Raw genomic sequence first — 16,185 nt, 5'->3', positions numbered from 1 at the left:
AAAAAAAAAAAAAAAAAAAAAAAAAAAAAAAAGACCCCCAGATTCAGGGAAAAGCTATAATGAAATCTATACTTTGGCTTGCTACTTTCTTCTTCCAACTGCCATACCTGTTACCCCAGAAATTTTCTATGTAGTCGAGATGTGGAACTAACTTCAGTGTCTCGGGCGAAAACTTTTGATTTTGAATTTTGTTCAAAAGATAGGCAGTTGATATATCAGAAGGTTCATTTATTTAAACTTAAAGAAAAAAAAATGTGGCTGTTAGTGGAGGTGCATGTGGTCCATTTACGTATCCTGGTTCAAAATCATAACGGCAATCATTCACTTAATAAATTTATTGAGCATTTACTATATGGTTAGGTAATGGGAATAAAACAGTTAACCAAATTTTAATAAAATCCCTACTCTTCTGGAGCTTGAGTCATGCTAGTCAAAGAAAGAAAAAACAGATTTTTTAAATAAAGAAGCACTAATAATGATGACCAATGAGTATTTATTTTACTGGATTTATGTATATTTATTTTTTATTTTGCTGGATAGTATTTTCAGTTTACTTGTAGAAGGTACTATGAAGAGAAATGAGGTTTCCATGACAATATTTGATATAATACCAAGGTTGACCTCTGCTGGCAATTATGATTGGTGTATTTGCTCATGTTATTGCAGTCTACATAATACTAAATACCAGGGAGATTGAAAAAGTACTGAGAACCTCAGCTTTTCAGCTAGCCAGACTACGTATCTGTTTTGGACATATCTGTTTTGCTTTGTTTTTCTGAATAGCCCAATTCACCATGTACAAATACGATTTTAAATTTCCCTTAAGCCCTTATTTTGTTTTTCCTTTATTTTGAAAACACTTTGATTCTTGTTTAAAATGAAAGACTATGAGTTTTCGAGCTGTTGGGATGGTAGGCTGTCAAAAACTAAGTTCTTTTATGTAGTTTATGTGCTTATTAGTTTTTTCTATATGCTTCATATATGCTTCAGAGTTATTAATAATAGTTTTTTCTATATGCTTCAGAGTTATTAATGATCTAACTTCAAATAGGAAAAACCAGAGAAGTGATTCTTTCAAGTAGTGACCAAAGGTGATTCCCCAACTTTTTTCTTTTATTAAATAAGTAGGTGGAAATAGTATTTTAAAGTAACATTGCCAGAAGTCCAGTATGGTGTTACACTCTGGTATTTTAGACTCTTGTTTGAGAAAGTGGAAATATAAGTGATTTATAAAAGTCTATTTTTCATTTTTTAAAAATATCAATAGTGCTTTGGGGTGTTCCTGTATCAAATTGCAGCATATGTGAACCATTGATGCCTAGGCATAGGAACAACATTGCTAATCTAATTTTTTTCTGGAGCTCTAAGGGTTTAAAACCCTTCCTTTGGTCTTGGAGGGATCACTTTTGCTGATGAGTGTCTTGGATATGCAACGTTTGAGTGAAGTGCCACCCAGATATTCTGATATCCTTGTTGTTTTGCCCAAATTAATTCACACTTAGATGTTAAATGCCTTCCCTATGGGTGAGGAGTGGGTATACCTATTAAAATTTTCATGGTTTCTTATTTTGACTGCAGTTATAAAAATAATTTTTTAATATGAGAAAGAAAGAGTGGACTGATATACAAAATGAAATTTGTATAGATTATTTGGATTTTGGATTTTCTTCATGATCCTGGCAGTGGAGTACAGACAAACAGCAGTAGTATCCCAGAAGCCAAGAGAGAATTCAGAGAAAGAAAGAATCAGTAGTCTAGTATTAGAGAGAAGTCTGATCAGATAAGTGCGGGGAAAAAGGGCATTTGTGTAAACATTGGAAAGTATTAGTGCCCTTAACAATTAGAGTTTGGGCAGAGTTGTGGATGGAGTCAAAGTCTGGCTGTAATAATCATTTGGGGAGTAAGTGGAGACCAGCAAATGGACACTAATGTTTTAAGATGCTAAACTCCAAAGTACAAGTGAGAGTAAGGCTTAGCTCAAGGGTCAGGTCAACTGCATGAGCGTGTTATAAAAGTTATATATTTTTTGGTAGAAATCTTCAAAAATCCAGAAAAATAGGAAAATAAAAAAACACACAAGTTGACAATCTAAATTTACGACTCATTTCAGTTTTATATTTACCTTATTGTTATTATAATTTTATGTATACATACTATAGGTATACAAATATGTGTGTTATATACATAATTTTGTTTCTTGTTCTTTCAAGCATTATGTTGCAAGTATTTTCTCACTAAAATTCTTTCAGAACATGATTTTTGATGGTTCTATAATATTCTGTTGTAAAATATACTATAATTTGATTAGCCTCTACTGCTGGATTTTTTTTGTCTTTTTTTGTGTCCGGCAACGGATCGCAACCCTCAGTGCCGCGCCCGCACTGGACCGGGACCGGCAACGGGATTGCAACCCTCGGCGCTGCGCCCGCACCTCGCTCAGCCAGTGAGCGGGAACCGGTCTGTATGTGGGATCCGAACCCTCGGCGGGAGCGCCACCGCGCTCTCAAGGCGCACTGTAGCAGTGCGCCACCAGGCCGGCCCCACTGCTGGATTTTTAATGGTTTCTGGCTCTGTGCTGTTGGGAATGAATGTAGTGAACATCTTTATGTGTAAGTGTTGGTATTTCTAATTTAGAGTCATTTCATAAATATAAAATAATGGGCCAATTGTATTTTAGAACATTTACACCAACTTACATTATCATCAGCTGCCTAAGGGTACACTATGCCTTTGCAAGGGCTGAGCTTTATCATTAAAAATAACATCCTCGCCCAGTTTTATAAAAGAAAAATCCAGTTTGTTCATTTGTTCAATCATTCAGCAAGTTTTAAGCTCCTGTTTCCTGTTAAGCACTGTGCTGGTCATATAGTGATATGGTCAGGGGCAGGTGGTTAGAAGGAGTGGAAATGAATCTGCCCCATGGAGTTTATGGAAAGATAGATCTCACCAATGAATCACAGAGGAAAACACACACACACACACACACACATACGCACACACACACAAACTTACAACCATATTAAAAGGCAAATGAGGTAATGATAGATCTCACCAATGAATCACAGAGGAAAACACACACACACACACACACACACACACACACACAAACTTACAACCATATTAAAAGGCAAAATGAGGTAATGAGGGCCAATGCAGTAAATTAATCTCTGCTTGGGGAAGCAATGTTTGAGTGGAGCTTTGAAGACAGGTAGAGAGGACAAGCATTGCAGGTAGAGGGAAGAGTATGGACAAAGCCTCTACCTCAGGATTGAGTGTGGCAAGAAGCCTGTGAGCAGGAACAGAGAGAGCAAGACAGGTATGAAACGAGTCTGCAGACTCAGGTAAAGTTCAGATCCTGCAGGGCCTGAGAGACCATGTTAATTATTCTGTGGAAAGCCATTGTAATATTTTAAGTAAGAGGGTTGATATCAGCTTTGCATTTTGCAAAAATGTTGCAGGAGGGGGTAGGGTATGTTTGAGAGTTCAGTTAGTACGTCGTTACAGTATATGCAAACGATGAAGGAAGCTTTTAGGTGGTGGTGGAGGAGATATGATAAATTGGACACTCAAAGATAGATAGCTCAGAGGTTACATCCACATTGCTAGATGACGATTTGGGTGCAAGGTAGAGAGCCTTAGTGAGGGAGAGGAGGTGTCAAAGATGGCTCTGTAAACATTTGAAACAATTGGAATTTTTTCCCTAGTGTAGAATCCCAAGTATTTTGAAATTTCTCTAGAATGTGACTAGTGAAAAATTCTGTTTATTCTTCTTTCTCTGTGCAATTTCAAGCCTTTTAGTCTTAAGATTTGTCTTTTTCATCCCTGCAAAAATGTATTCTATTAGTTGCTTTTATTCTTCTTTCCAGTTGGATGTTGGTTGAGTTGATTACTTATGTCTGTTAACTTTTCTCTCATATTTTCCGTCTTTTTGTCATTTGTTATACTTGGAGATTGCCTCAATTTGGGGGCAATCATTTTGAATTTTCACATATATCTTGGTTTTGCTCTTTTTTCAGAAAAGTATTTTTTTTTTCCTCATCGTTTGTTTTTGTTTTTTGCTTTACAGATACAAAATCTTCCCAAGGACATGAATTTAAATGTTTAACTCTTTATTTTTTTAGTTATCTCTTTGCTTTTTGACTAACTTGGGAGTTTGGGTTCAAACCACATGTATGAGTGTGGTGTGTTGAATGACCAATATTTCTCTTTAGAGTGCACAAATTAGGAGCCATGTGCCACCTCCCATATGCCAACATTGCAAGCCCTCTACACAGGCGTGCCAGTTTTAATCCCTCCTCAGGCAGATTATTCACTTTATTCAGAGAACTGATCTACATTTCCGTTTTATGGGGTAAACACAACTGCTGCTGCTTTGCCCACGTGGGGGTGAAGGGATGATGTGGCAGATGGGTAGGAGTGGTAGAGCTCCTCCTTAGAGAGTTCTTCCCCTTGATTCCACTCTTGCTTTCCTGACTTGTCCACTTCAAGCTCACAGCCGCTCTGGAAGCAGTTTTCATGTCTGCAACAGCTTCTGTCTCCTCTGTGTTCTGGGTCATGACTGCTTCCTCTCTTCTTCATCCCTCAAGGAGCTCTTCCCAGCATTTGTTTTCTAGTAGTTTGTCAATACTCCATTCCATTGATGACTGTAGCCCTGCCAACACTGTATTTCCTCATGCCAGTTTTTGGAACTATTAGGTATTTATTCCCTTTTATATTCTTTTTTTTTTTTTTTCCCTTTTTGTCTTTTTTCGTGTCCGGCAACGGATCGCAACCCTCAGTGTCGCGCCTGTACCAGACCGGGACCGGCAACGGGATTGCAACCCTCAGTGCTGCACCCGCACCTCGCTCAGCCAGTGAGCGGGAACCGGTCTGTATGTGGGATCTGAACCCTCGGCGGGAGCGCCGCCGCGCTCCCAAGCGGTGCACTGTAGCAGTGCGCCACCGGGCCGGCCCACCTCTTTTATATTCTTTACATGAATTTTCAATGGAGCTTTGGAAGGAAAGGAATGGAAACACTTGTGTTCAGTCTACCATCTTGAACTGGAAACCCCTGCTTCAGATGTTCTGAGCATCCCTAAATGTTTAATGATTATGTAACCAAATCTAATGATATATGTAAAAGTAAGTTTATTTGCTTTATGCATAATTTTTTTTCCCTGTGTCTGGATAGTCATTTAAAGCTCCACACTTTTAGTGACTTTACTTAAATTTTTTTTAACCCTGTGATATCTTTTTAACATAGGGGAAGATCTAAGGTTAAAAATTTGTGATTTTATTTTTCTAATACAGAGTCAGTTTTTAATACTCCGCATTGAGTAAGTTGTTCCTTTCTCATCTATTTGTGGTCCTTTCTTTATAACATATTTTGTTCATATGTATTCAGGGAATTCTCGTAGGCTTTCTTCTCTGATCCGTGGATGCAGTTTAGAATTATTGGGCTATTTCCATAGGTCTTAATTACTATGAGTTTAAATATGTATTAGTATTTATCTAGATGTTCCAAATTATTACTTCCTTTCCCTCTTCTTTCCTATTTATTCTTCCAAGTGAACATGGGTATAATTTGATCAAATTCCAAACAAAACAAACCATCCAGTGGGATTTGAGAGGAATTTATTCAACTTATTTATAATGAGGGAAGAATTGGCTTTTTTAGAATATTGCCTTTCATTAAAATAAAATAATGTGTCTACATTTAGTATTATTCCTGTGTATATATCTTCAGGGAAAGTCTGACTGTACTTTATAGTATAGCCAACAAATATACTTTTTTTGTAACTTAAAAGGTATGCTATGTACTTTATCATTATTGCAAATGAGATATTTTTAATCGTATATTATTTTAAAATAATATTTATTATTTTTAGTTTGGGAAGAGTAACATGTGCCCATGTGAATTACTTTGTAAATATACAGAAGGAAAAAGTTAAATTAAAATTCCTTATAATTTGTGCTATCCAGAGAAAAATATTGTTATTTTGGTGCATACCATTCCTACATATGTGTGTATGTATATGTATATGTGTATATGTGTGTGTGTATATATCTGTATATATATGTGTGTGTATATATTTATTTTACAAAGTGGTACATGCTATATATAATGTTTGTTATCCTAATTTTCAGTCAATAGTAAATCTTGAATGTCTTCTCAGGCCATATTATTTCCACAAGATTGTTTTAGTGACTGTATTGTATTAATGAATGACAATTTATTTAACAATTCCCTGTTGTTGGGAATTTAACATATCTCCAAATGTTTGCAATCAATAACAATTGTCTCCTGCAGTAAATTAATTCATGAGAATGCTTATAGAAGTTAAATGTCTATTATGTATGTTGCAGTTTTTTTTTTTTTAGGGTATTATTTGCCATTATATATATTTATGCTGAATTTGTCTACATATTTTATTTTTATTGCCTAGTTTATTTATTTTTTTAAGTTTTTCTTTCAGGTTGTTCTAAATATAAATAATATTATGGGCTCTTATGATAAGGTAATTATATAATAAAAGAAGATAATTTTTTATATAAGAATTATCTTATATAAGATAATATTACTTATAAGTTATGTAAGTACAGTAGAATAATAATTATATTATATTATATTATATTATATTATATTATATAAGATAATTATCTTAAACTATAAGATATGTATTATGGCTGCTTTCATAAAGATCTTTTTAAAAATAGTGAGTTGTTTTTATGTGGACATGTTTCCAACTCCTTTGGGTAAATACCAACGAGTGTGATTGCAGGATTGTGTGGTAACAGTATGTTTGTTTTTGTATGAAACTGCTTAATTGTCCTCCAGAGTGGCTGTACCATCCTTCATTCCTATCAGTGATGAATCAGAGTTCCTGTTGCTCCATGCTTTCCTCAGCATTTGGTGTTGTCAGTGTTTTGGATTTTTGCCATTATAGTAGGTGTGTAGTGGTATTTTACTCATCATTTGAATTTGCAATTCCCTAATGACAAATGTGTGGAGTATGCATAAAGCAAATGTACTTCACAGGGTTTGGTTTTCCAAAGCCTTGCAGTTTCCAATATTGACCTTGCAAAGGACAGGAAATTTCCCCCAGGCTATAGTCTCTGTTGTAAGATAGAGAATCGTAACAAGCAAGGTTGCTGGCTCACAGATAGACAGGTTATGACTGATATGTAAAGATACTGGGAAATTGCTGTAAGAAGAGAATGTTTGCTAAAATCAAGCTTTTGTTGCAACTTGCATTATAGAATATCACCTTGCCTGTCTAACTGAATGTTACCAGCTTCTATTGTTAAACTCATTAAACTGTACTTAGCAACAACTCCACCTATCTTCTCTTCCTGAAACTTCCTGGTCTGGAGAATAAATGTGGGAAGAGAACCCCAATTTATGGTTAATATCCCAAATGGAAGGAATGCCTGTCTCTTGAGGGTTCCAGGAGATTAACCCCTTTTGGAGGCTTCTCACTGCTCAGGAGAGATGGACTTTGAGTAATCTTTGGTGGCTCCATCACCCAAGGGAAAAGGGGTGACAAATCTGTGGGAGGCAAAGCAACACAAGTGATAATTATTTTATATAACATAATTATATTAAACTGTAAGGTAAATATTATGGTCTGCTTTCATGAAGATCTTTTTTAAAAAAATTATTGAACTTTGTTTTTCAGAGCAGTTTTAGGTTCAGAGCCAAACTGAGCAAAAAGTACAGAGATTTCTCATATAATCCTTGTCTCCCTTCAACTTCCCGTATTATGGACATCCTGCACCACAGCGGTACATTTATTACAATCAATGAACCTACATTAACACATTATCGCCCAAAGTCCATAGTTTATATTAGGCCTCACTCTTGCTTTTGTATATTCTGTGGGTTTGGACAATTGTATACATTTGCCTTGCTTTTAGTTGACTCATTAGAGTTTTCCATGACGATAATCTTATCTTCAGTAAATCTTAATTTTGTTTCCTACTTTCTAATTTTTATACCTCATCTATTTTCTATCACATTAACTAGAACATTCAGAATTATGTTAAATAATAAACATCATAGAGGAATTCTTAAGTTTTCATCAGTCTTCTAGGTGTGAAAGCCATCGGTAAGAGTGGACTTATGATTTTACTGATGGTTTGTGTGATATCACACTTAAAGTCACATCCAGTCCTGTCCTATGTAATTATTAAGGAACTGAGGCAGTAGCATTTTTAAAGTTATGTCAAAGAAATGTATATTCTTGGCATTTAAAAATGTCAAGTGCTGTCATATGTCCAGATACTGAAAATGATGGGTCATGATTGAAGTTTTAAATTCCACATGTGGTATCTGGAATCCACAGTACCAATGTATGACTCAATAAATGCTTATTTATTTTGTTTTCATGAACACAAAATTGCAAGTGCTTATATTTTGGTAAGAAATTTTGGTACTGTATTCTATTTTGTAAATAAAACCCCTAACAATAAAGGTTTTTACAAAACGATGTTAAAATTGAGATATGATACAATATGTCAGAAAAGTATTTTTCTAATAGACACACTCTGATAATTCTGGACTAGCAATATTCTCAGCATTTATTGCTAGTTGTCATTCACTTATCTACCATGATGAATATGAGATTTAAGTGCTGTCATAATCTTTTGTAATTAATTTTGTGTTTGAACAGTAGAATAACACGCTTGTGTAATGATGCTTCTTTGCTGGTAATCAGTATTGTTTCATGAAGATATATGAAGATCTAGTTAAACATAATTTTTAGAAGGTAATTTGCAGCATAAATGTTGGTATTTTTGAATAGTGACTTTTAAAATGTAAGTACAGAATTTATGCACTTTATACCTTATTTTAGCATGGTAGCCACTAACACCTTGTAGCTAAATTAAATAAAATGTATGTAGTTAAATTAAATAAAATTTATGTTTTATTTCCTCATTCGCACTAGCTACATTTCACCTGCTCATTAGACACACGTGGGTTGGGGATATCAAGTTACACAGCGAAAATATAGAACATTTTCATCATCACAGAATGTTCTATTGGACAGTGCTATTCTAGAACACAAGCAGTTTGTTAAAATAAACCATTTTTAGTTGTTTATTAACAATAAAACCATTTTAATGTGATTTTTTTTTTTTACTTCATAGTAACTCCTGAAATAAAATATCAAAATCAAAAAAGGAAGGATAAGAAACACAGTGAAAGGATTTGCTTCCCTACTATTATTTTTTGTTTTGTTTTTAGTTCTTTTTTTTTTTTCCTTTTTGTCTTTTTTCGTGTCCGGCAATGGATAGCAACCCTCGGTGTCGCGCCCGTATAGGACCAGGACCGGCAACGGGATGGCAACCCTCGCTGTTGCGCCCGCACCTCGCTCAGCCAGTGAGCGGGAACCGGTCTGTATGTGGGATCCGAACCCTCGGTGGGAGCGCCGCCGCGCTCCCAAGCGGCGCACTGTAGCAGTGCGCCACCGGGCCGGCCCTGTTTTTAGTTCTTTATGACAGATAATGTAATGGTTTCAACTATAACTGAATATAGTGTGCACAACTGTCTGCTCAGATAGATCCAAAACTCAGTGGGGGAGCAGTTGTCTTCCATTGGTCCATCATTAAATCTATTTTCTCTGTTATGCAGACAGGGTCAGCAGTGTACAGTAGATGTTGGCATACTAGTTTTTGCATAAATTTCATCCCTGGAATTTATAACTCGTCCATGTGAAATCTCTACTTTTTTCTTCCTCAGAATTGGAAGAAGGCAACATCAGATAGACACATCATTGAGGCAGCACAGTAGAATAAAAGCCTGGAAAATATTTTCTAAGATTGGCTACTTAATTCTCTTCTTTCATTGACCTTGTAATTGTAGAGGAAACTTTGCTACAGAAACAGTGTTTTCTCCAAATTTATTTATTTTTAAAGGCCTTGTGATAATTCAAGTAACTTTTAACATTATATGTTTAATAACGTGCACTACTTTTATTTATTCTTAATGATATAGTTTCAACTTATCTAGAAATAGTTTGAAATTTTCCCTGGAGTGAAGAGGGAAAATGAATCTGAAAATGTAATGCATTTTATAGTTTAGTCTTGATATTGGAAGAAATGATCATTTACTTGCTATTTTTTTTTTTTTTTAGGTTGCTTGCAATATTAGAATGTTGAGAAGGTGTAGTTGTTAAAACTACATTTAGGTGGTGTGAATTTATACAAATATGATGGTTAATATATTATAATGAGTAAAAATAGGTATCGATTTGGTGATGTACATATAAATCTATTTTGAGTTGTTCTTGAAATAAAAGCATTCAGTTTGCACGAGCAATTGTTTAGAGCTTTTTTCTATTTGGGGTCTAATTTGGAGACTAAGTATTGATTATATGGAGCAGGTTAGGAGATGTTTGCACGTTATATGGCCCCCACATATAGTGTACTTGTTTCTAAAAACAATAGGGGATGATTTTAACTATTACATGTGATCTGTTGACATGAAGTGTTAGCCTTCTAGTTGTACAGCCATCATCTGACTTGCCATTTGCACCTTAGATAAAGGTACAATGTAGGAACTGTGGTCTGGGACGTATTCATTCATCAATCCCTTCTTCAAAAAGTATTTATTGAGAGCTGTTTAACCCTTTTTAACTGTTCTGTTAAAATTTTCTCTTCTACATAATGTCTCAGCAAATGGATATAAATTACATAAATAGAGACTGCCAGGATATTAAGGCATTTAGGTAAAGGGGAAATATATGTTAAAGATCATTTTTTTACCTATGGAAAGAGTCTTTTCTATGAATTACCAAATTAGTACTTAAAATAATTATTTTCTAAAACATAATCTTTCTTTGGTATGCTTTGGTCATAACTGGGAATGTAACTGTTGAAATAAAATGATTTAAATAAAAGACACATGTTGACATAACTGGAAATGAAAAATCTTAGCTCTTCTTTCTGGGATTAACATTGATGTTCAATTAAAAGAAAAAAAAACAAGTGTTTCAAAGATATTTCATAGATATTATTCAAAGAAGAGATATCATTTGTCATTCAACCTTATGGAAGTTTTATTTCAAATTTTTAAAAATCTAGTATACTCATGCAATTATGTGCTCCAGAACTGATCCATTTTTAATATATTTCAGTTCATGCCAACTTTGCTTCCAATTCTATACTTAAATAGTTTTTATCTTTCAAAATTAAAGTGGTAATTAGAACAAATGCTAGGATAATTTTAGAAAGTGATTCCTTAGACAAGGTATTGGATCATTGGATATTTGAAAAAAAAAGACTTTGTGATTGTTTCGAATGGTAAACATTATTTCTGTTTTAAGTCATTTTCTGGTTGTCATTGCAGCTATGAAGTCTTACACTCCATATTTCATGCTCCTGTGGAGTGCTGTTGGGATAGCGAAGGCTGCCAAAATCATCATCGTGCCGCCAATTATGTTTGAAAGCCATATATACATTTTCAAGACGCTGGCCTCGGCCTTACACGAGAGAGGCCACCATACAGTGTTCCTCCTCTCTGAAGGCAGAGACATCGCCCCATCTAATCATTACAGCTTCCAGCGCTACCCAGGGATCTTTAACAGTACCACCTCGGATGCTTTCCTGCAGTCCAAAATGCAGAATATTTTCTCTGGGAGATTGACAGCAATCGAGCTGTTTGACATACTGGATCACTATACTAAGAACTGTGACATGATTGTTGGCAACCGTGCCCTGATCCAGGGCCTGAAAAAAGAAAAGTTTGACCTGCTGCTGGTGGACCCTAATGATATGTGTGGATTTGTGATAGCTCATCTTTTAGGGGTTAAATATGCTGTATTTTCAACTGGCCTTTGGTATCCTGCTGAAGTGGGCGCTCCTGCCCCATTAGCTTACGTCCCAGAATTTAATTCACTCCTCACAGACCACATGAACTTGCTGCAAAGGATGAAAAATACTGGCGTTTACCTCATGTCCAGATTAGGGGTCAGCTTTCTGGTTCTTCCCAAATACGAAAGGATAATGCAGAAGTACAACCTGCTGCCACAGAAGTCCATGTATGATTTGGTTCATGGGTCCAGCCTGTGGATGCTGTGTACTGACGTAGCACTGGAGTTTCCAAGACCCACTCTGCCTAATGTTGTTTATGTAGGAGGAATCCTAACCAAACCGGCCAGCCCACTACCAGAAGTAAGGTTTGCTGAACTCCTTGGTAATTCTTTTTAAAATATAGAGATCAATTTTGGTTTTTGGAAGAGAGGATTGATTATTGTTTCATAACTAATGATACTCAAAAAAGTGGTTAGGACACAGAGCCTACCAAGATCCATTTATTTGGGGATATACTTCTTCCCTGGGGCACAATCCTGCTTCGAATGAGCATTTCTGTAATACCAAGAGGCTACCCTGCCATATGATCAATAGGCTGGCTGGGGAAGTAGACTTTTTATTACATACTAACTACAGTATGTGAGGACATATAGTTAGATGGTAGTATTAATGAGTATGAAGTGATTTTGCTTTTAATTAAACACAGGGTCTCCTCTGTTCTACTCCAAATAGCACAATCACAGGTCTCTATGTTTGGGTTAGGTTTAGTGAACTCAAATAAATATAAACCAAGTGAATAGAGGCTCTTCTTTGGGAAGTCACAACCACTAGGAAGTTTATGTCCGACAATGAAAATGAGGTAGTAAGTTCCATCAATTAGGGAGTCAACTAATTAAGTTTGTAAGCAGATGTAACTGTCCTAAGGAAATCATGCCCTATTATGGTTTCATTTCAGAGACGGAATTAATGGCACTTTAAGAAAGTCTGTGTGTTCTCTAAGTCAAATCTAAATTTTTTTTCCTGGTTGGACAATCAGGGAATCCCTTGGTGTTCTGTTCTCCATACCAGTTTGTTTATTAGGTATCTCAAGCTAGCAGGAACCACGCGCATATGTATTGTTGTAGTGGATTTTCTAACCTCTGGTTGACTCTCTTGGTTCAATCTCAACATATGATGCCATTTACCAGAAGTGTAAGGCTTGTTCCTGTGTTTTCTGTATTGAAACTATTTCTACTCTTATAGCCACTCACAGCAACTCTGCTAAATTGTTGATTTCTAGCTCTGGCCACTACATACTACAAAAAACATCTGTCAGGGCTTTGATGAAGAGTAAATCCAGATTTTTTCATATAGGTATCAGATATTTTATCAGATAAGATAAAATTATAAGATAATTCATTTAGGGGCCGGCCCCGTGGCCCACTCGGGAGAGTGCGGCGCTTGGGAGTGTAGCAGTGCTCCCGCCGCGGGTTCGGATCCTACATAGGGATGGCTGGTGCGCTCACTGGCTGAGAGCGGTGCGGACGACACCAAACCAAGGGTTGCGATCCCCTTACCAGTCACAAAAAGGACAAAAAAAAAAAAAAAAAAAAGATAATTCATTTAGGTATCCCGTATACCTATATCCTGAAACCTATATGAATTCCACTGCATGGAATTTTCTTATGGGGTAATAAGGTGATTGAAATATATAACCTGTAGACCTTTCTAATACAACCATTAGAGTTATATTTGAGAAATAATGTTTTGATATATTTCCTATAACATGGAAACGTAGAAATGGCCGGATCTATGGCCTGTACAGCCCTAGCATTTCAAATAGATGCAGCCGCTAGAAGCTACAAGGGCACAATTGTTCTCTCTGACATCAACTGTAAAGGATAGGGATTAATTTCAGTTTATCTCAGCCATTCGTGAATTTATCCAAGCCCATTTTGAATCCTTAAATATTCTCTGCCAGAATCATCTTGTGATATATTACTCCCCTTCCTAAATGTAGCTAAAATAAGATTTTAGAAGCTGCTACTAAAAGATTTGTTAAGCAAGTCTGTCTTTACCTCACTGGTTATTTATAATGTTACACGAATCAACTTTGTTCTCTCCAAGACTTCATCTTTTCCCAACTAGAGCACTGCCCTTCTGCCAGCTCCTTTTGGTTTTTATTTGGGTCCTGTCTCTCTTCTGTCACCTGATTGAAAAAGGAATTGACGATGGAAAAGAATCTTCTGATTGCCTTTTTTTCCCCTCCACTTCCTATACGTTTTTTAGTTTGCAGCAGCTTGAACGACACAATATAAATATAGAATAATATTTATGCTTTGTTTTCTATACTGTATGCTTTACTAATATGCAAAGTATGTGAAAAAAAATTTTTCCCCTATAGTTCAAGCTTATCTTTTCTCCCTTGGGTCCCCCTTTCCACTTATACTGTAACTAGTTTCACTGTTTTACTTTAAAAACATCTTTTGAGCGGTTTTTAGAACCTCACATAAGGTATTACTAAAAATGTTTTTTGATTTACCATAATTTCTAGCTTGACACTGTGGGCTTCCCAGTTCTTTTTTGTGCTTCCCTATTCTCGTTGTGCTTTCTGCAGTGTTTCTTTTGAAGCGTGCTTTTTATTTACAATCGCTATGTGCCAATTAGTTGGGTCACACACACAGATATTCATCTGGCATGTGCATGTGTTATATATAATTTGTGGACATAGATATATATATTATTATTGAAAGTCTTTTAGATTATAAGTATGAAGTACTATTTTCATTTCAGTGTGCCAGTTACAGTTCTTGAATAATGATGTGTTTTACTCTTTCAGGTATTCCTTACTCTGGTGAGGTTTTTTTGTATGCTTAGTAACACATGGGTTCCTATTGTGATTTCTCTAGATCTATGTGAGATAATAAACTGTAATGTAGTTAGGGCTGTAAAAGTTAATGAGTTTCTCAAATGCCTGTGTTATTTACAGGGCATGGTCGTGAAACTAAAACAAGAAGGCCCAGCAATACATTGCTCACTAATGACAGCTGAATTGTTAACTGCCATGATATTTTATGCTGGGAATGGATTAAGTTTTCTGGATGGCTGGAACTGATTTGACAGTGAGATTTGAATTTTACAATCTGGGATAAAAGGATACAGAAAATTTCTAAAAGACACTTTTTAGAAGCTTTTATAATGCTTGAGCCTAAAGAAACTCTCGAGAGCATTTAGTTCAGCTCCATTTGTTTTATTTATTTTTCCCCTCAAAATACATGGTCATAAGAGAGTCCATCCATTTGTCACAGAGCAGATACAAAGAGTTCAGTGGCTTATCCAAGGCCACACAGATAGTTTGTGGCAAAGCCATGGTAATGTGGATTGTTTTTCCATTGATTAGATATTTTGTCAAGGTGCCTGCTTCTCTTGTCACTCCTTTTAGTCATTTACACACTTATAATTGTGTACAAAACTATGCAGAGACAGCAGTTTCCCTTATTTATTTGATATCTCAAAGATTGTAACATGTAATATTAGAGTCAAATGAAATCATTTGGACTCTTACTTTAGAGATTTGATAATAGAAACCAGCCCAAATCCAAATGCTTTTGATTACAAAGTGTTATATTGGTATACAGTGAAGAACTTGTGTGCATTGATAATAGAATCATTTTAAAATGCATGTTAGAAATGTGCCAGGAGGAACCACCTCTCACAAACTATCCACTAACTGGCTGCCTACAGTAGGGATCCTTTAAGGTGTAGATTAAGGAGAGGAGGTCTGGGTTGGATCGCATCCGTACAGTGGTTATCTATTCTGTCATTGCAGGCAAATAGAGAATGTGGATACAAATTAAAAAAAAAATGCTTTGCTTTGGCTAAAAAGGAGGTTTGTAAACAAGTCCCTTATTTGAATAGGTTCTTTAAATATTAAATGTTAATTAAATAATGACATCTAATAGGGAGTGATTTTAGCTTTAATAGTTTTATTAGAGGGCAATAACAATAATACAACCAAAGGATAGTACATGTCTATAGGGTCTATCAGTTATAAAATTTAAGTGTTTTAGGTGATAATTTTTAGATAATTTTCTATTGGCTGAAGTGATCTGGTTACTTTTAGGCTTCTACCGCCCTGAACTCTTATAGCACCTAACAGATTTTATTTAACTATTGGTTTTCTATACGGCTCTCTTCCTAACTAGAATGTGGGTACCTCAAAGGCTAAATAGCCTATTTTTTCACTTTTGTATCCTGAGTGCCTGGGAAATGGTAGGCACTCAATAAATGTTTAATATTAAACAAACTGCATCAAATAGAAATAGCTGCCAAAAAATAGGTGATTCAGCTAGTACGACAATGTTGTTAATATTATAGCCATTATCAGTTTATTCCAAATTTATGTCCACATAC

General features: G+C 35.6%; 1 protein-coding gene across 2 annotated transcripts in view; it reads left to right on the top strand.

Moving 5' to 3' along the window:
• The window catches only part of UGT8 (UDP glycosyltransferase 8), an 81,412-nt gene that overhangs the window by 20,865 nt on the left and 44,362 nt on the right, over positions 1-16,185 (top strand). For both annotated transcript variants that reach the window (XM_008563264.1, XM_008563810.1), the window contains exon 2: positions 11,330-12,153. In XM_008563264.1, coding sequence (XP_008561486.1) covers positions 11,332-12,153 — 822 coding nt within the window. In that variant the 5' untranslated portion in view covers positions 11,330-11,331. The remainder of the gene's footprint in view (positions 1-11,329; positions 12,154-16,185) is intronic.

Source organism: Galeopterus variegatus, unplaced genomic scaffold (assembly GCF_000696425.1).
Source record: "Galeopterus variegatus unplaced genomic scaffold, G_variegatus-3.0.2 Scaffold2, whole genome shotgun sequence".
In the NCBI taxonomy this organism is placed as follows: Eukaryota; Metazoa; Chordata; class Mammalia; order Dermoptera; family Cynocephalidae; genus Galeopterus; species Galeopterus variegatus.
The sequence above is the reverse complement of the archived record's forward strand: the minus strand, read 5'-3'. Positions and strand labels throughout refer to the sequence as shown.